Here is an 18,827-nt window from a genome sequence, read left to right on the forward strand (position 1 = left end):
AAATGACTCAAGGAAAAGTACAAGTACTGGTTCAACCTCTTAACTCAAGTGAAAGTATTAAAGGACAAGCTCTGAAATGCACTCAAAGTGTAAAAGTAAAATTTCGCCCTCTGAAGTTAATTAACAAGGACAAACAACCATAGCCAAATAGAAAACAAACATATTCACCATCATTTTCTATTGCACTACTGCTCATTTCTTCCCAGACTGAATTCAAAATAGATCAAATCTCATCTTTGTCTAGTATCCATAGTAAATTAACTTAAGTGATGAAGGCTAAAATCCAACTAAGCTGAGTGTACATGTTATTTGCGTCATTAAAAGAGAAATTATCAGTTTTGATATAAATAGAGTCAGATTGCAAATATATCATAATTCCATGGTTATGATTTGCTTTGAAGCATAGAAATACCTCATCTTATATCTTACATTATATAAAAACAAGCTTATGCAATGAAATGTAGCTTTGGACCCCTCCAAGCTATAGGACATTTATTATATATAATGATCATATAAAAAAGACAAATAAAGTAAATCAGATTAAATTTAAAGGGGAATAATTAAGTTTAAAAAGATCACGTAATGGTAAATGTATGCAATTAAAATCAAAGAAAAAACAGGAAATTCAGTCTCCGTCTTGTTGATAAAATTACATTGTTTTGTGTTTATTAAGCCTCTTCATTTTTCCATGTATTTGGTTTCCTTCCACAGAGCATCTGTTTGAATGTGTCGCCAGGGAATCAAGAAGCAGTATCACTCACGTGACGACACAACTTCCCACAACAACCAAAACACAGACACACCCCCTCTGGACAGCAGTGAGCTTCACAGGAGAGACAGGAAATCGATAATTCCGCAAAAATCCATGTTTCATTTTTCTAGATTTTTACCATCAGGACACAATTTAGACGTCTCTGAGGCGGCAGGATGTTGACCCTACATCCAACAAATGCAGCTGCTGATGAGGTCTTGCAATGCCTCTGTATAATGCTGCAGCGAGGGTGATGAAGAGGGAGCAGCGGCACAACAATGAAGCTCTGCACAGGAGGAGGCCATCTGGAGCAAGTCTGTGGCACTCACACTTCCAAGGCAGATTCTGTGATGAGGGTCTGTGCATCTGCAGAGTTTCGTGTGCCATGTTTGTCCTCAAACCCCCTTATGTGGGGGTAAAGTGGAGGGTAAGTTATTCACAGGGAGGTTATGAAGAGAGACTGTGCATCATCTGGCCTGTCAGACGTCAGCAAGGCAGGAAAGATCACTTACTCCACCTCAGTTTAAGCTTGTCAACAGCAAATTACTATAGTTTTTTAATTCAACACCATGAATTGGTGAAATTATACCATGCCTGTGAAAATCTCCCCTAAATTAATCGGTTCAGAGACACCATTCACTCGCTGTGAAAAATAACAATAGGTTTTTTTGTTTGGTTACAGTCTCTTAGAAACGGAGGCAACACAGAACATTAAGCACCCAAGGATTTCAGCTGGAAGCAGCGTTCAGAGGTAAAGTGGTTTCTCAAAGTTATTTTTTCTCCACTTTTGAATTTTTCTGTGTATATTTCCTGTGGAACACAAGAATTATGTTTTTGAAGTGAAGTGAAGTTAATGCTTGGACTCGTTGGCTTCCTCAAACTTTAGTCGTCTGTGTCTTGAGTGGTCACAGTAACAGCCTCGTACATCAAACCTTCTGTATTTCCAACACATCACTTCATGAAGTACATTCATTTTTAGACTTTTCTCTTAATGCTTTAGATTTAATCAAAACCCTCCAACCACCATTCGGAAATATGTCCATCGTGCAAAGTTCAAACTCCCGAGGAACAACAGGACAGAGCAGTCAGTCTACTCAGGTGCCATTCACCACTGAATTCACCAAGACGCTGACAAGGAGCAGTCCACGCTTCGGTGCTTTGAGTCATCACTCATTCTTCTCACGGCACAACCCTCATCCACACAGGGTGAGGCATATCCAAGGTGAGCAGGGAGCAGTAGCAGGGGGATCCTCTCTTTGTAGCAGAAAAAAATCTTATACTTTATGAAATGTATTTTATTTTACAGCAAAATGATTTGATAGTTGAATCAATCATTGCCACATGTGTCCCTAAATTACCTAAAAAATATTTGTCGTGTTGCAGTGCAGGTGTCAGTATAAAGTTTGATTTCCCTGAGTATTTGGCCCCAGTAAACCAGAAACACCCTGAGGACTCAATGAGGTTCCAATTTACGTATCTCATTATCAAGATAGATTACATTTTATCGGAACACCAGAACTGAAGTGTGAACTTTCAGTCTGGTATCATTTCACTATTGGATGGAGTATTTACATCTATTATATCGTGCATTAATGATGAATTATGTGCAACATTGTGTAAAACCAAAATATTACCAAAATACAAAAATATTGGACCTGATAGTGATGCTAAATTAAAGTAAAGAATCAATTAATTTACTTAGTTTTCATTGGTTAAGCCCATGGAGTCTATACATAGATGAAATGCATACAAGATCTAGTTAAAGGCTAAAGTACAGAGAAATGTTTTAAGTTTTTCCTATAAAGACTTTCACTGAACAAGCTTCTCTGATATCTAGCTGCAGTCTGTTCCACAACGTTATTTTCATCTGTTGTTGAAAGAGTCAATTGATAAAACCTGCACCAAATGGCAGACAGACCAATTAGCGAATAGCTGGTGAAGAAAGAGGCAACGATTTCTCTTGGCAGCTGCAGCAGACCAAAAGAGCTAAAATTGCGGTTTCTAAATTAACATGCTCAGGAAATGTTTTTTGGTTTTGGGGTTAGGGTCAAAAATTCACTCAGAAACATTTGCTCTAAATAATAAAGCCATTAACAAGGTAATTTCTCTGAAATTGCTGTGGAAGCCTCCTCGCCTGAGATCAGTCATATGAAATATTTCACGAGCGGCTGTTGGCACCTAGAATAGCAATATGCTACATGAAAGACACAATTGAATTATTTACAGAAAAGTAGGTCTCACCCCCCCTTTCTCATAAAGTTATCAGCTTTAGTCTCAGCAGGGGTTTTTCTGGCCTTGATCCTCCAGGGCATGACTTTGATTGTCGTCACTCTCTTGAAGCTCGTGTAAGTGAACTGCGAATAATGTGCTTCTCTCGTGTTCGCAGGACTCAATGGGAGACCCGTCTGCACAGTGAGAGACGATTGGTTTGTCACCTCATCATTATTTCCTCATCCACTTCTCAAGAGCCACATCCTCAGGAAAGCGGCCGACACGTCTTTTGATTTCCCACTTGCTCAGACTCTAAATGGAGTCGCTAATAACAAAAACAAATCAGGTGTGATTACATGTACCACTCCAAAACTCTTATCAAATTATGAGAATTATTTATTAAGAATGAAGAGGCAACATTCTCTTTCTATTCACAGCCTTGTTTTCAGAGGCCTGGAGGGATGAACTCAAAGAGCTCGCTGCAAAAGTCAGTTTGTCTTCTCATGCACAAAGGGACAAAAGACAGGTGCGTGCTTTGGTTTGATTGTTGGAATCTGTTTGTTTGTTTTTTGCCTCAGATTAAGTCTCAGAGTTTGCGCTTCTTTTAAGGTTGCATATGAACCCACAACAAGGTCGACCAGTGAAAGGTTTTAGGTTCTAATTGGAATTGAGTAGAGCCATCATCAGGATTAAGATCTGATTGTGAGGCACAGATTCAGGTCCAATTTACTTGTGATCCTTTCAGTGCCTCCTTGAGATACGTATATGAATTTAAGGAATTGAGAATAATGGGGTAAACTTTCCTTCCAAGAATCAGCCATAGACTGTATTTAAAGATGGACGACATGATGGCTGCCCCAAACTGCCAAATCATCTGCATCGCCTCCCGGTGGCTGGCTGCAATATAGGTCACAAACCCTTTCTGCTCCATGATAGTGGATGGGACACGAACCAAACTAAATAGACAAAGTACAAGTTAAATTTATTTCCTCAATGATGGTTTCTGTTATTTCAGGTATTTCTTATTGTCATCATTATTCAAGTATAAATTGAAGTTTATTATTGAAATACTGTATATATGAGGGTTGTATATATTGTGTAAGATCATGATTTTGTCAATTCATTCTAGGAGCAACCAGAAGAAGAATTTGTCCGTCGGACGACCCAATATTCGGCTGAAACTGGGAGAATCATCCCTCCACCCACAAAGTCTTACCAGCGCAGATCTCATTCCCAGCGCCTGCTTTATCCTCAGCCCTTCCATGATCAAGAAATCATGGTGAAATTCTCCTCCACTGCTCTTGAGCTCCTCCACCGTCTTTCTCACAGTGTCGTTTGAGATTAAAATGAGGCACAGCCATGTAATATTTCCAAATAGAGAGGGAGGATTAGAGGCAGATCAATAGGAGATTTCCTACGTGACAGAAATTCTGCAGAGCACTCAGGCTTTTGCCCAAGGCTACACTGCATTCCCATTATTGTTGAAAAATACCCACCAGCTTTACTGTCACCAGGCATCTTGAAGTTGATTGATAACGTGAATATAATATAAATTCACATGGTCTGTAACTTCCTGTCGTCTGCTCTCTTGTCAGGTGTTGGAGCTACTTTGTCAGATCCTGCAAACAGACTCTCTGTCCGCAGTTCAGCAGTGGCTTCTGCTCTCAGGACAAAGAGGTAAAACACTTTATTTCACCAAAGGAGAAAGATGTTGTCAGCGTGTAAACATTTTACATTTAACAGCATTCATTTCGGCATAAAACTGGCAGCTTATGATAAACTGATCAGTTCTCACCTCAAACAACACAATCAATTTGAAAGAAACAGTATTTTTAGAAAGTTGTATTGAATATTGCTGTTTTTAATGCAGAGATTTTGTCCATATGTTAAAGCTTCAAATTTAGCCAACTATATTTCCCAAAATGCACTCCCTGCCTACATTAACTTATTGGTGCTTTCTGAGCTTCTAATAAATAAACATATATATATATATAGTGCAACAAATATTATAATATTTGGCTTTCAATATTATTTCTCTTTGTCTTACTTTAATTTAGTAGATAATCATTCAACCATTATAAATGCATTACGATGTTGCCATGGAGTCAGTTTGCTGATAGCTTGTGTTTGTGTTATATGTCCAATTACATTTTTGGTGAATTAGCAGTGAAACTATACAGACTTTCCATAATTTGTACACATGGATCTAATGCTAACAAAGAAAACTTAAAATTATGATGATTTTCAAGAAAGTTCTGCAGTTATAACTTTTGTGCGAAAGTGGATTAAAGGATGTTAACGTGCAATTGACTTCAGAAATAATGACATTGTTGAAATACATTTTTAAATACATTTAAATTCTGCTGGCGTAAAATTATTAATTATCAGTCTCAGTTGTTAATTCTGTTTCAGTTCCTGCTTTTTCAGTGGTGAATGAATGATAGGAATCGTTGAACTCCTCTGGTGCCATGTGATGTGTGATGTGTGATGTGCACCCTCAGAGAAAGACCTGGTGATGGGGATGATCAAACAAGCTCTGGACGGCTTTGACCACTCAGGCCATCACCAGCTGAGCCTCCAGGCTTTTCCTCCTGGTGCATCACCATCTGTACATGATGGAAAGTTTGAGCAGCCATGGAGAAAACCGCAAAAAACCTGGTCAGGGTGATCTCTCACTTTTTTATATCCTACTTGTGTTTTTCAAGGTTGGTGTGTCTAAGAATTTCTTTTTGCCTCCACAGCTCACCTAGAACGAATCGAACCTTTAGTGAGGATAATCCAGGTAAAGAAATATCATTCTGCTTTCCTCAATGCTCTGTCCGTGAGCCTATATCAGCAGAGGTATTTAAAGGCTCAAGAGAAAATATGAGGTTTGATTTTTCTTTTATAAATAATTAGCGAGCTGGTTTCCCTGTGGTCTACAATATCGGAGATCGTGTGACGCCTCTGGGAGCCACAGCTGATATTTTACATTTCATTTAGCTGATGCTTTTATCTAAAGCGACTTACAATAAGTGCATTCAACTATGTCTAATTAGTTTTCTTTTATCATTTTATTTTGAGTCCTTCAGTTTAGACAGTGGATATCCGTGCAAAGACTCACCACACACAGCAATACCTTTTGTTGGTTTTTGATCCAGATAGCATTTTGCCTAAATTCTATTACTATTGCTTTTGCCCTCCACCTGGACAACCACATCCTGCTCAAATCTGATAGGTCAAACTCCTAATGGAAACCAGAAGAAGCATCAGGCCCCAAAATCTTGTCCCTCACCAACAGATTGTGCAATTAAGTGTTCCATAGCTTTAATTGACAAAGGCTGAAAGTTAGGAGATCATCTTTTCATCCATGAAGGAAAAACCGTTATCAAGTGTAATTAACAATTTCACAATGACACCGCTACTAAAGTAGTGATGTTTTAAAGTGTCCTTGTACAGCAGTTTTCTTTATTGTATTGCAAAAATAGGATGTGGTGGAAAACCATTAAGTATGAGAATGATTATCTTCTCTGCAAATGTTCAGAATTGACCATGTTACTGTCATTGTGTGTGTATGACTTGAGGGTTTTGTTTTTTAGTGAGGATCGGAGGTGCAGAGGTGCTTGAAGTCCACGCAGGAGCTCAGACTCATCTTCAAGATCGTCCACTTCAGCGCACAGAGAGTGATTAGTTGTCACCCGCTTTTCATCGCAACTCCATCATTGTTTCCTTGGTTGTATACCAGCTGATGTTTTGAAATTGAGACAAGCAGCAAGATTAGTTTAAGAAATGTAATCTTCAGTTTAAGGAGAAATAAAAACTTTGAAACATATTTTATGCACTTAATAACATAATAAACTAAAAATGCCATAAACAGGGGAAAAGTGCGTTATATACAGTATATAAAGATGGACGCAGCTTCTCCTCTTCCTCCCACTATCTAGAAATGAAGCCAAAATATCCTGGATACAAACATTGACATTTTGCACATTTAAAGCCAGAGTCTATTTAATAGTGATCAGGGTCCCACTGATCGACCACTCCTGAGTCAGTCTTAGCTGTCAATCATGACGTTTCACATCGTTTTAAAGCATCAAATAACTACTTAAAATAAACTTACTGGAAAAATGAGCACAAACATCAGTCAAAGGAAAAAGAAAGTGTTTAAACAATCCCACTTAATGGGCGAGATTTGAACGTTGCATCAAAGAATTTTATGCCTAACCTGACACACACACACACACACACACACACACAAAATGCAGTTTGAACGCTAATGGGGCTGATAGGTTAGCCATAGCAACTGGGCAGCTTGGCCCTGAGTGCCTCTTACTGAATACACGTTACCTAAAGCACCATATAGGAAGTGTTGTATAGGAAGTGTTGTATAGGAAGTGTTGTATAGGAGAAGTGAAGGTTTCCACAGTGGGAAACTGAGGAGATAAAAAAAAATGTCTCAACTGCAACAGCAGTGTAAGAAAAGCCATCGTGTGTGAATACAACACAACACCATACGATACAACTCAACATAATACAACACAATACAGTACCTTACAACACAATACAACACCATACAATACAACACATTATAATAAAACACAACGTAATGCAATACAACACAATACAACATAACATAATACAATAACATAATACAATGCAACACAACTTCCGAAGGCAACTTGCTGTTGGGAAAGTAAAAGGAAACAAAAAATAGTTCAATTCAACTGTATTTTGAGTCGCTCCGAAAACACAACATCCATTATCTGAGGGCACTTCACACAGTGAGGTCGAGACCTTACATAATTATAGAGAACTGTTTCTACAATGAGCAAACACTTTGCCGACTGTGATGAGAAAAAAAACTTTGAACTTCAAGTTACAGACTCACACAAACACAACAAATCATAGAGAGAGCTGTTCAGATTGTTTGAGCTTAAAGTGCAAATGACTTTCAGCTTTAGAGTGATGTAAACTGATGAATATTTAAAGAATGAACATGGGGGGGTTGAACCACAACAACTTCACATCACGAGAACCACTCCACCGGAGGTTTTCACCCCTCTGCGTTTATTTTTTTGTTGGTTTGTTTGCGAGCAAGATAACACAAAATCTACTCGACGAATTATCACCAAACTTCCCGAAAGGATGTGATACGTGTCAGAGAATAAAGGATTCTTTTCCCCACTCTTTTTGACCTTGTGTTTTTCTATATTTTCACAGGGTATAATTCATGGATTTTGATGAAAAAGATCAGGCATATTTAGGGGAGTGTTCAAAGTTGGAGCAGCTTGATTGAATTTACGGAGACTGTTTAGTCTAGTTCGCGCTCCACATCAGTGCCATGGTAAGTTCCCATGTTTGGTCTCTGTAGTTCTCAGCCCTGAGGTGGTTCACTAATCTGCCTCATATGGAGTGTGCAGGTGGGTTTCATCAGGTTAGAATGACAGTGATGTGACAAATGCAATATGAGCAAACACACATGCCAATACCTGATATAATATTTGTCAACAGAGCCATGCCCACGTCAATACAGAGACAAAAACATGAATTAAAAAAAGGGCTCCTTTTGACATGTGTGCGGCAGATTATATGTTGTTGTCACATTGAGAAGGTTTTCTTTTCATGCCACACATTTCATTTGGTCAATTTGCCTTTGCCGAATCTCTCGAGCCACAGTTGCGCTTGACCAGCACCGTATTGATAAATGCATTTTGCTTTTGGTGCCACGCAAAGCCGGAGTTTTGCTCAGTACGCAATTTATAATGAATCATGGAATAAGCCTCTTTATTGTGCATCCTTGCTGTTTCAGAGGCCACAGGCACCTCCCTGATATTCAGAGGTCAGCTGGCCTGCTCCAGGTGAAGTTCAGCATTCACGTCATGAATCCTTCCCACAAGGACACCTGTTGGCTCCGGGTGATAAGAGGCAGCTGTTTCCTAAGGGCTCTATCAGTGAGACGTTCCTGCAAGGCAGCATTTAGGGGAGAGGGAGGCACTGGGCCCTCCGAGTATTTTACAGATATTACACACACACACTAATTTAACCCTTATAAGAGGAGAGAAGGATGGAGCGTTTCCAAAATGAAACATTACACTTAAAAGTAGAAACGTTTTTAAAGTCAGGCTGCAGAGGGGCTTCAACATCCTGCAGAGGGAGTTAGGTTCAGCGGTGGGTTTCTGGGATCGAAATCCACACAGACCCGTGCGTAACATCTTCACCTAATGAGTGAGGGAGGGAAGACGAGGATATTGAATCCTGGGAATTCAAATGATATGCAGGGTCAGAGGCTTAACATCCCATCCCCCCATGACCACCTTCTTATTTTCCCTGTGTCAAACCTGCAGACACATACAGCGACCTATGCTGCCTGTATGTCCTTCAGGATTCTACAGCCTTTTTGATATCTGGCATATAATGTGCAGATAACCTTTGCTCATGGGAATCGCAGAGCAGAGCCAATCAACTGGAGAGCAGTTTCTCCATCATGTAAAACCTCAATATCGTTTAGAAGGTCAGAGGGTGTTATGATGATGATTATACATAATTAACTGTACAAGCGAGATTTCTTTAATGAACTGTATTTTACATCCTGGTTATTTTAGGCATTTCCTCTGTGAAGGAGGTACATTTTTCTCTGGAGGTTTTGTGGAAAGCCGAAGCTGTGCACATGATTGGTGAGCCAAGCTCTTTCATGAATTATTCATATTGATTTAACCCTACTTACCACCGTGATGCCATCGGTCTTGTGCTTAGCCTTTACTTTCTCTTATCATAGACAACTGGAATTCCATACATTTTACTATGATTTCTCCAGAAGGAACTTATATATATATATATATAGACATAATGCAGCAACCACAGAATGCACAATCATAAGTGGAGATATAGCTGTTAAATACACTCTTGTTTCACCTTTGAGGTAAAATAACTCTTCACATCATGAGAACCACTCCAACACACAGGTTTTCACCCTGGTCCTTTTGTTGGTTTGTTTGTGAGCAAAATAAAAAAAAAAGATAGATATATAATATATTATCATTCAGTTTATTGTTGCCGAGGTGCAGTCCAGAAAAGATCTGGCTTGGGTTTGTAAGTCTTCTATTAAACTGCATTGCAGTTTGTTTGAACTAAGTATGTGTTATATATATCCCCCCAACAAGTTCTACAGGATCCAAGATTCAAAACACATTTTCTTTTCTCAATAAAGTATGAGATGCCACTGCAGTGAACTGAGCTTGTTTAGTTCTCTCTTTACTTATTTAGATTATTCGTTCTTCTGCGAACACATCTCATATATTTCTTACAGTGCGCACTGAAATTATTAATTACTCTCATCTCAAGTATCTCTCTGCATGGAAGCTAGAATATTATTAATCATTGAAGTATAATGAGGACAGATGGTCCAGTCATGTTGGTTTCACTTTGTACAACCAGCTCCATGTTGTTTCTGTCATTATATGTCCGAAATAACAGTTTGATTTGAAAGTCTCTTGAAATTGCAAAGTCTAGTCTAGCACTCACACAAACCTTGCACCCTCCTGAGTTCCCCCGTGTCTTTGCATCCAGTGTTGTGCTTTAGTTACCAAATCTCTTGTGCGTCCTTCAAAACAGAATTCAGAACCCTTCCTATCTTCTTCTCTGGCCCTTATCTCTATGGAGCGTCCTTCACGGGCCCTATAAAGTTCACAGTCGCTCTCTTACTTTGCTGTCACTGCCGGAGACAGCCAGCATGCTGCCTGCTGTCGTGAAGCTCTGCTGTGGAATCTCCTACCCACACCTGAGGAGTACAGCAGGTAAACACTGTTATCTTACAGGAATTCCAATGCAAAGGCAGCACCGTTACTCCTCCTTTTTTTTTTTAAACCCCTATGAATCTCTTCTCAATCTTGCAGGACTTCAACGCACAGCGATGGCAGTGATAGGCCAGGAGATCGCACACCTGCAGCGGTGGGGACAAATGCAACCACGCATGAGAACACATGCTGGTTTAAATTATAATGGTAAATATACAACTCATGTTAGACATGTTTATTGTTGCTGGACGTAGCGTTTAGGCTTCTAGGCTCCGACTTCATCACCTCCCCCAGATATGATTATGTAAATATGCTTGGAGTGATGAACAACTATTTATAACTCCCCTGTTGGAGCCTACAGGTGGATGCAGCAGTAGAGGGGGGGCAAGCAAAGGGAGATATGGGAAAAGTTTGCAGCTCAAACAGACTGCCAAATTGGGAGGGTGTGTATTAGTGAGGATTTTGGAGAGTGAAAGAAATAACATGAGTTGGGCAGCGCAGCACGTTTGTATATCATTCTGTGTGTGGCTCTTGGAAAGAGGCTTTAACTGCAGTACATTTCGCAGAGTCCAAGAGAGAAGATGCGCCAGCAAAAGACGATCAGCTGTTCTATGTGCAACAAGGCCGAGGAGCAATGAGGAAGGCTCTCTGTATGTTGGAGGACAAAGACGGGTGGAAAGTGGAGATCAGAGAGGTAATGTCTGATCTCAAAGACGTGTCTTCAGCTGCTCTGGACCAAAGTGTCAATTTTATTACAATTGCACCTTTTATGTCCCTATGACCTGTGTGTTGATCTGTCTAGAGCAACGGGGATGTGATCTGCAGCAAAGTAATGCCAGGGGCCAGGAAGGTCTTCAGGCTGGAGGCAGTGCTGGAGGCTGGTGTGGACGAACTCTATGACCTCCTGTTCACCAGAGTGGAGGAGATGCACCAGTGGAACCCGAGCATACAGCATATCAAAGTGAGCCACTCATCTTTCAACAGGTCACAAATAATTATATATTTAGAAAATTGAAATACCACATACAAGTACTCTTAAAGAAGCCCAGCGTTTAGAGAGAGTTTGGTTAAAAATATGCTCAGTTGTCTTCTTCTTCTGCACTTTTCTGTTTAAAGTCATGATTTGTTGAGATCATATTTAAGCAGTGAGAAACGTGTTCTCACGTTGCTCGGCCTGTCATTACATATATCCCAGTCCAGCAGTTCAAGTGCTGCGCCGCAAATTAAATTGAATATTTTGCTGTAGGTTCTGAAGCACGTTGGGCCCGAAACGATCGTCACTCATGAGGTTTCGGCCGAGACGGCAGGAAATCTAATTGGCCAAAGGGATTTCCTGAGTGTCAGACATAGCTGCAAACAAAAGTCCTGTGTTTATCTTGGAGGAGCAGCGATTCAGCTGGAGGCGATCCCACCTCAGGCGGGCTTTGTGAGGTACGGGGATCATTTACACACCCGCTAACAACTCTTTCTCAACCCGACATTAATCATACTGTGCTCAAATGTATTCAACAGCTCCATTCAACTTCCTCTAATACAGAACAGAATATACTCGACCGTGATAAATGCCCTTTTTAGTTACTTTGGCATTTCAGTTTGTTATTACAGTCTTTGCAATAGCACTGGCTAATATCAGTGGCCTTAAACGTCTGCAGCCGTATCTTGTGTTATTAGAGTGACGTCAGCGGATGTTGAAGGATGTTAAGAAAGAGGAACAGAATAGACAACAAAAGAATGTTTTTATAGCTGCCGTGTTTGAACTTGGACTCTTCAAAGTAAATTTCTGAAGTTCTGCAAAAACATTTTTTCCTGAGTAAAAGTAAGAACTTGCTTTTAAATTGGTAAAATATTAAAAGCAGAGGTGCTTGCTCACTGTAGCTTTATCCCTTATGCAACAGTCTACTATATCATTCACTTTGCCTACTGTGCATTCTGTTCACACAAGAATAAAATTGTCATATTAATACAGAATGCTCTGGATGATATGGACAATCATATAATCAAAATAATAAAAACTAACTCTTGGATGAATTAATGATTTTTATTTGTGTGTTTCCAGAGCTGAGGATGGACCGACCTGCATCGTCATTCAGCCTCTGGACGGGGACACGAGAAAGAGTCACTTCACGTGGCTTCTTAATATGGACGTGAAGGTAAATAAATGCACACACACATTTAACAGTGAATAGAAAAAAACATCTACAGACTCACAATGGGAGGAAATATCATTTTCTGCAGCAATTATTTGTTTCCTTTATCTGCAAATTCTGCCTTAGCATTTCCACTCACACCATGCTTTAATCATATGAGTAGTGTGTTTCTCTCTTTTTTTGCTGTTTCTAATAAATTAACAACTTGTCTGAGCCAAGCATCAAAACACAATTACTGCAGTCATGTTAGGAAACTTTTTGTCTGAATCCGTTCTGCAGTAAACATCGAGCACCTTGTTTACATGCTCCAAGGATTCACAGACACAAATGACTGTGACATGAAACACACAATTGTGCTGGAAAAAATCAACATGCATGTGGCAGTCAACCATGACACTGGGCTCTCCCACACACAGCCAGAGACAAATGTGTAGCTTTTCTGCATTCTACTCTCACACACACACACACACACATCAGCAAACATAAATTAGACTAAACTTTAAAGAGGTCCAGCTCAGTGTCTCTGTCAGTGTCTCAGTTCTGAGTCTCTCTGACGCAGCTCAGCCGCTGCCTTTTAAACCTGAGGATCAATCAGCTAACAGCTCTCACCTGCGCTGATTGATCCTCCAGTGCAGGTGAAGGTTCTCTCCCAGCCCCCTCCCCTCCACAACGCACAAGTATCCAGATGACTGAGATAAGGAAGCAGAGCTGAGGAGGCTGGAGGCACAAATAAGCACATTCAGTGATGAAATGATTAATACATAAAGAGACTGCTGTGTTTGTGCAGCTGGTGTGTGATCCATTCACATCACTGACAGGAAATGACTTGATTTAGCTCCTCATTTGACACGATGCATAGAAATTATGCATAATATGTAAACATGATACAGAATACACAGGATATATAAAATGGATGTGTATTAAGTATGGAATGACGCACTACTTTAAGTGCTAATGCTGACATTTTGAGTATGTCCTTTTTTTCATTTACTTTTCTCCGTCTCTGTTTTCCAGTCACCACTGCTACACTGGAAGATAATTACTGAACCTTTTAAATTGACAACATATCCTTGAGTTATAAACAAGAGTTGTTGGGTTCGAGTTAAGGAGTCAGTTTGCTCATTATCATCAACATTGTCCAGTTTAGTCCCTGAATGGGAATTTAATTTATATTATTTCTTTATTGTCATTATTTATTATTTATATTGTCATTATTTATAATGACAATAAAGAATATCAGGACCTGATAATTAAACTACTTTGCTGTTGTGATGTGAGGGTTTACCAGAGCTACCTTTTTTTTCAGGGCTGGCTGCCAAAGTCCATTGTCAATCAGGCTTTGCCTCGCGCACAGCTGGATTTCACCAGACACCTCCGCAGACGACTCACAGCGAGTGCCACCCTGGGCTGACTGAGAGTAACACCCACTTGTCAGCAGTGACAGCACCCTGTCATCATTCACAGGGGAAGACTGAGAGATGGAGGCACAGTATCAGCCTAGCTGTTTGGCAGAAGGACGCCCTTTCAGCGAGAGCAGAGGAGCTGCCTGCAGGAGAAGCTCTGCCCTTAACGCTGTGCAGAGCAGAGCTGGAGGACATCAGCAGCCAGGGCCAGCCTGGCACTAAAAAAACTGGCTTCTAATAGGAAATAATAACAAGTGTGCCACTCAGACCTCATTAACATTGTGGAGTCAACACTCCGTCAATAACACGCGTAGCTGCACTCTGCGTATGAATGGATAAAATCAATAAAGTGATTTAATTGTTTCAGCTTCCAGATTTATTTTCACACTTTCATCATTGTACAGGAAAAATTATAAACTACACTTCATAACAGACGCCTCTTCTGCATTCAATACAGTAAATAGAGGACTCGATTAAAACTGGCTTAACCTGGGAATAGAAGATCTGAGGTCTGTAATAACTTGCTCCCGCCCCCTAGAAAAAAAAAGGGATAAATGAAAATATGATACAAAACCAATCCATTCCATAATTTCCAAGGTGCATACTAAGTGCAAACCCCTAACAGGGGGGCTGCAGAGGGTTGGGGGTTCCATAGTGCATGCCAAAGGTACTCAAGTCCAAAATCCTGCATGATTGATGTGGGATAAAGTGCTGCAATGGCAAAACTCTACTGTAAATTGCTTTGAGTGGTCATCGAGGGATTCAATATTATAGAGGCACAATATAAAACCACTATCTCAGACACACAAATGCAATAAGATGTTATCGTTTCCGACTTTGGTAGAAAGCTTGTTATGTTAGGTCATGGGCTTTTAGAATATGGTGTCATTGTAGTTCCCTGTTAATTGCTGATCAAATTATGGGGTTTCTAAAAAAAAAAAAAGAAGCTCATTGCTGTGGATGTAGTCAGCTATTCTCATGGGGCCCCATAACATTCCTTGCTTTGCCTATCAACGCCCCTGCACATAGTCATACGTTTCCACCACAGCCAAGCAAGAAGTAACAACAGTAATTGAGGACAGTGAAATAACAACAATCTTAATTCTTTCAAATGTCTTTTACTTTGTTCTCCATACCACTTTAAAAATTCAATAAATATTAACATTTAAAGCTTTCATTCACGTATGTATATACAAGAACTATACAATAAACATAATGATGTCACGGACTGCAATGCAGAAATGGTGTAACACGATGACCGATCACAGTCTGCAGACTTACAGCATCACCTGTATTTTCCAATTGCAAAACACAACTTTTCATGACTTGAAATTTACACTATATACATTATTATCTGAAAAATATATCAGTTACAAAAAAAAAACATCATGATTTATTGTTTTCTGAAATCTTTATGTTCTTAAAGCGTTGAAGCGACTGACTTCAAAGTGAGGGCATGCTGCAGCGGGGATGATCCTCGCTGCTTTATCACCACAACATTGTATGCGGACATTGAAAATAAAAGAGCACCGGGGACATGAAGCCCTCTGCCTGGAGTGATGACTATGAAACCTAGAGTGTGCCGAGGAAATAATTATAGACTTAGTATTGTGTTATTATTAATTTTTTTTAAACGGACAAATCAAAAAAGCTACGATATAGTGCTTAAGTTACCATTAAGAAATGTTTAAATGTTTTTATAATGTTTTCTGTACAATTTGTTCATGAAAATTTGGCTAAAGAAGTTTTTGCACATTATTTTTGTGTAACATTTGAGTAATTTGCTCACTTTCATCAGAGTAAGATGAAAAGATTGACATCACTCATCTGCAAAATGTGAGCCTAATGTTAGCAGGCGGCTAGCTTAGCATTACAACTGGAAGCGGAGGGAGAAACAGCTAAAAAAAATATGAAACACCAAACATGGGTTAATCCCTTCACTGGCAGCATCATGACAACTAAACATGTAGAGAGGATCACTGTGAGTGTTGTTGTTGTTGTTTAATGTGAATAATATAATAATAACTTGTTTGGTCTAAAATAAATTGTGATAAAATAAGGAAAAACTGCTTTATTTAGCTTTTTGTTTATCAGGCTGTTAGGCTGTGAATCTAAACACAACATATATATTAAAAGGTTATAAAATGCACCTTGCAATTTAATTTTCATTTCCACTTCATTAATTAATATTTTTAAAAGACAGAAACAACATTTTTTAAATCTAGAACAGGATTTCAATGCATAATTCAAATCTTTATGAAATAAGTGAATATTAAAAAGTATGAATAGATTTTCAAGTGGTCTATAAATATTCTTTTGGCACACTCAGGACCCCCAGGTTGCACCTGTATGCCTGCAACCTGACAACCTTTGAGCACTCGTCATGTTCACAATACCAGTTCAATAGTAGTTCTAATGCACTTCAGAAAAACAGGCTTACACAATTGTACACAGATAAAAACATGAATGTAGCAATGCAGTCATCACATTTTGAACACGTCTTGTAGTCGTTTTAGTTTACAGCACCTTCGTTTTGACAACTTTTTTTCTCCCATTTCATATTTGAAGCACAGAGAGTGACACAGGTCGCTCTGGAGATTTGATGAGGTAACCATCACTGGTCAGTTCACTGGCATGGAAAAAAAAAAGAAAAGAAAATATCTGCAGCCTTACTGCAAGTCTATCAGATGCTACGTAGGCTGAGCTGATGTATAAGAGCATCTCACTGAGGGGCACGTTCACAACATCTCTCACTGTTTGTTATTTCTGAGGCGACAGGGTTCTGTGAGTGGAGTCCCTCTCGGATCCTAAATCGTCCCTTCTTGACTTGGCAGTGACTGGGCCTAAAGTGCTGTTTGGACTGTGCTCTTTAGAGGCACCTCGACTGGAGTCTGCTGTGGGCCGTGGCGGCTCTGGAGGTAGAAGAGGCCCCAGGTCTGAGTCTCCTTTTCCAGCTACGAGGAAGGGGGCACTGGTGGGGACCTGGGGCAGAGCAGCACCTGCGGATGTGGAGGATTCAGCGGCGGTGGTCAGCAGCGGGGCAGTGGACCATGGGCCACTGCTGATTGCTTTAGTGGTTTGTGGTGGGCCCTGGGTGGTGGCAGGTAGAGGAGCCTTGGGTGATGAGGGTTGAGAAGAAGGGGAGGACTCAGGTTTGACTGAGACCACAGGTGTATTTTGAATGTCAGGGGCATGAGTGGCGAGGTTTTCTTTCTTGTTGCAAGACTCACAACAAAGCTTATTATATCCAGGGATTGAACAATAACGGGCCAGTACTTCCATTTGACAGAAAATCGATTTATCCCCAAGACATGGCTCATCTAGTAATAACAAGAGATAGACAACATTATTAAGTGCAGGATTGAAGAGAAAAAAAAACACATGTTGTATAGATTTTAAAGTTTGTAAGATTTTTAAGATAAGATAGATAGATAGATAGATAATCTTTTTTGTCTGTCCCATCAGTAATTCTTCCTCAACAGGGCTCATCATACACAATTCACATTTCAAACACATAAAGGATGAATAGTGGAGTTTGATGATTGGATACACGTGAGTTTTGTTTTGTGTTTGATGGTGAGTGAGTAATACCAGGATGTAATATTGAACGTGAGGATGGATTTGATGAGTCAGTGGTAAACTACAGTTCAAATGCCCTTGTTGAAAAATTACATATTGACTTACTTGAGGAGATTTTGTGGACGGGGTTTTCGGAAACCCTTTGTCGTGTCGCCTTATCAGCTTTTATTGTGGAATTTACAATCGTTTCAACGCTGAGAGAAGACACCGGCTGTCCTGGAGTGGATAACAGCAGACAAAGGACAAAATTAGGCTAAAAGATATTCAAAGAATGAGTGTTAAACAATAGAAGAAAAGTTCATGACGTCTCATTTAAGAAACAGAGATGAGTCATTCTGAAACCTGTAATAAAGCCTGGTGATATTTACAGAACACAAGGCACAACCTGTACTTCTTCATAATTTCAGGAAAGCCACTATTTTCCACCCACTGCCTGCACAAAGAAGCAGATTGATGCTCGCTGCTGTTTGAAGTGAAGTAATACAACCAAAGCTGAAGTGGGGAGAAGCATCAGAAATTTTTGACAGTAGAGGCTGAAGAATGATTTCAGATCATATGTAGGTGGCGATCAACGTCAAAGAAGAACACTGAGGTCCAAGTAATGCTCACGTTACCAGATAATCTGGGTAAAGGTATTGATCAAGGTCCTAGATTGTCAGAAAAGGGGGAATCAGGGATAAACTGGGCGAAAAACTGTCGTCTGAGCTGAGCTTTAGCTTTAGTACTTTAAGGACCATGCTGTACAGTTAGAGGAGCTGGTGTGACTCATCACAGAAGCAGAGACGTGTATTTAATCATGTTTATGTAAATAGTATTACAGGGTGGTGAAAAAAGCTTTAACCTCAAATTCGGGCCTGTTGTGCCAATTTTTAACATAGCTCATGTGTGCCGATGTTAAATCTGCATTTTAACTGTTAGTTCTGGCTGAATTCTATCATGTAACCAAATGTTCAGTTTTATGTGG

General features: G+C 39.8%; 3 protein-coding genes across 5 annotated transcripts in view; 2 read left to right on the forward strand and 1 right to left on the reverse strand.

Moving 5' to 3' along the window:
• Positions 1-719: 719 nt before the first annotated feature.
• tbata (thymus, brain and testes associated) lies at positions 720-7,159 on the forward strand. 2 transcript variants are annotated; one of them, XM_020083032.2, is made up of 10 exons: positions 722-1,178; positions 1,434-1,502; positions 1,752-1,973; positions 3,138-3,308; positions 3,400-3,488; positions 4,092-4,241; positions 4,558-4,639; positions 5,464-5,620; positions 5,704-5,744; positions 6,541-7,159. In XM_020083032.2, the coding sequence occupies exons 3-10, from the start codon at positions 1,787-1,789 to the stop codon at positions 6,630-6,632; spliced, it is 969 nt and encodes a 322-aa protein (XP_019938591.2). In that variant the 5' UTR covers positions 722-1,178; positions 1,434-1,502; positions 1,752-1,786; the 3' UTR covers positions 6,633-7,159. The 2 variants fall into 2 exon arrangements, with proteins under 2 accessions (XP_069373683.1, XP_019938591.2); XM_069517582.1 differs by having other exon boundaries at positions 720-1,178; positions 5,704-7,159.
• A 3,422-nt stretch (positions 7,160-10,581) lies between these two features.
• Positions 10,582-14,647, forward strand: star2 (steroidogenic acute regulatory protein 2). Its single transcript, XM_020082971.2, has 7 exons — positions 10,582-10,734; positions 10,834-10,941; positions 11,301-11,428; positions 11,537-11,695; positions 11,981-12,165; positions 12,791-12,884; positions 14,188-14,647. Exons 1-7 carry the CDS (start codon positions 10,671-10,673, stop codon positions 14,290-14,292), a joined length of 843 nt encoding a protein of 280 aa, XP_019938530.1. The 5' UTR covers positions 10,582-10,670; the 3' UTR covers positions 14,293-14,647.
• A 739-nt stretch (positions 14,648-15,386) lies between these two features.
• The window catches only part of LOC109626617 (A disintegrin and metalloproteinase with thrombospondin motifs 3), a 38,441-nt gene continuing 35,000 nt past the window's right edge, over positions 15,387-18,827 (reverse strand). For both annotated transcript variants that reach the window (XM_069517132.1, XM_020082709.2), the window contains exons 21-22: positions 17,969-18,079; positions 15,387-17,604 (exon numbers count right to left, since the gene is read on the reverse strand). In XM_069517132.1, the coding sequence (XP_069373233.1) occupies positions 17,045-17,604; positions 17,969-18,079 (671 nt within the window). In that variant the 3' untranslated portion in view covers positions 15,387-17,044. The remainder of the gene's footprint in view (positions 17,605-17,968; positions 18,080-18,827) is intronic.

The sequence above is a fragment of the Paralichthys olivaceus genome, chromosome 21, assembly GCF_024713975.1.
Source record: "Paralichthys olivaceus isolate ysfri-2021 chromosome 21, ASM2471397v2, whole genome shotgun sequence".
Taxonomy (NCBI): domain Eukaryota; kingdom Metazoa; phylum Chordata; class Actinopteri; order Pleuronectiformes; family Paralichthyidae; genus Paralichthys; species Paralichthys olivaceus.

What these genes read in the sequence shown, in the direction of transcription:
- tbata (XM_069517582.1), top strand. Translation starts at nt 1,787, where the DNA reads ATGTCCATCGTGCAAAGTTCAAACTCCCGAGGAACAACAGGACAGAGC. An exon ending in TAATAACAAAAACAAATCAG is followed by an intron (nt 3,309 to 3,399) that starts GTGTGATTACAT and finishes TTCTATTCACAG; the next exon opens with CCTTGTTTTCAGAGGCCTGG. An exon ending in TCTGCTCTCAGGACAAAGAG is followed by an intron (nt 4,640 to 5,463) that starts GTAAAACACTTT and finishes GTGCACCCTCAG; the next exon opens with AGAAAGACCTGGTGATGGGG.
- star2 (XM_020082971.2), top strand. Translation starts at nt 10,671, where the DNA reads ATGCTGCCTGCTGTCGTGAAGCTCTGCTGTGGAATCTCCTACCCACAC. An exon ending in TGCTGGTTTAAATTATAATG is followed by an intron (nt 10,942 to 11,300) that starts GTAAATATACAA and finishes TACATTTCGCAG; the next exon opens with AGTCCAAGAGAGAAGATGCG. An exon ending in GGAAAGTGGAGATCAGAGAG is followed by an intron (nt 11,429 to 11,536) that starts GTAATGTCTGAT and finishes TGATCTGTCTAG; the next exon opens with AGCAACGGGGATGTGATCTG.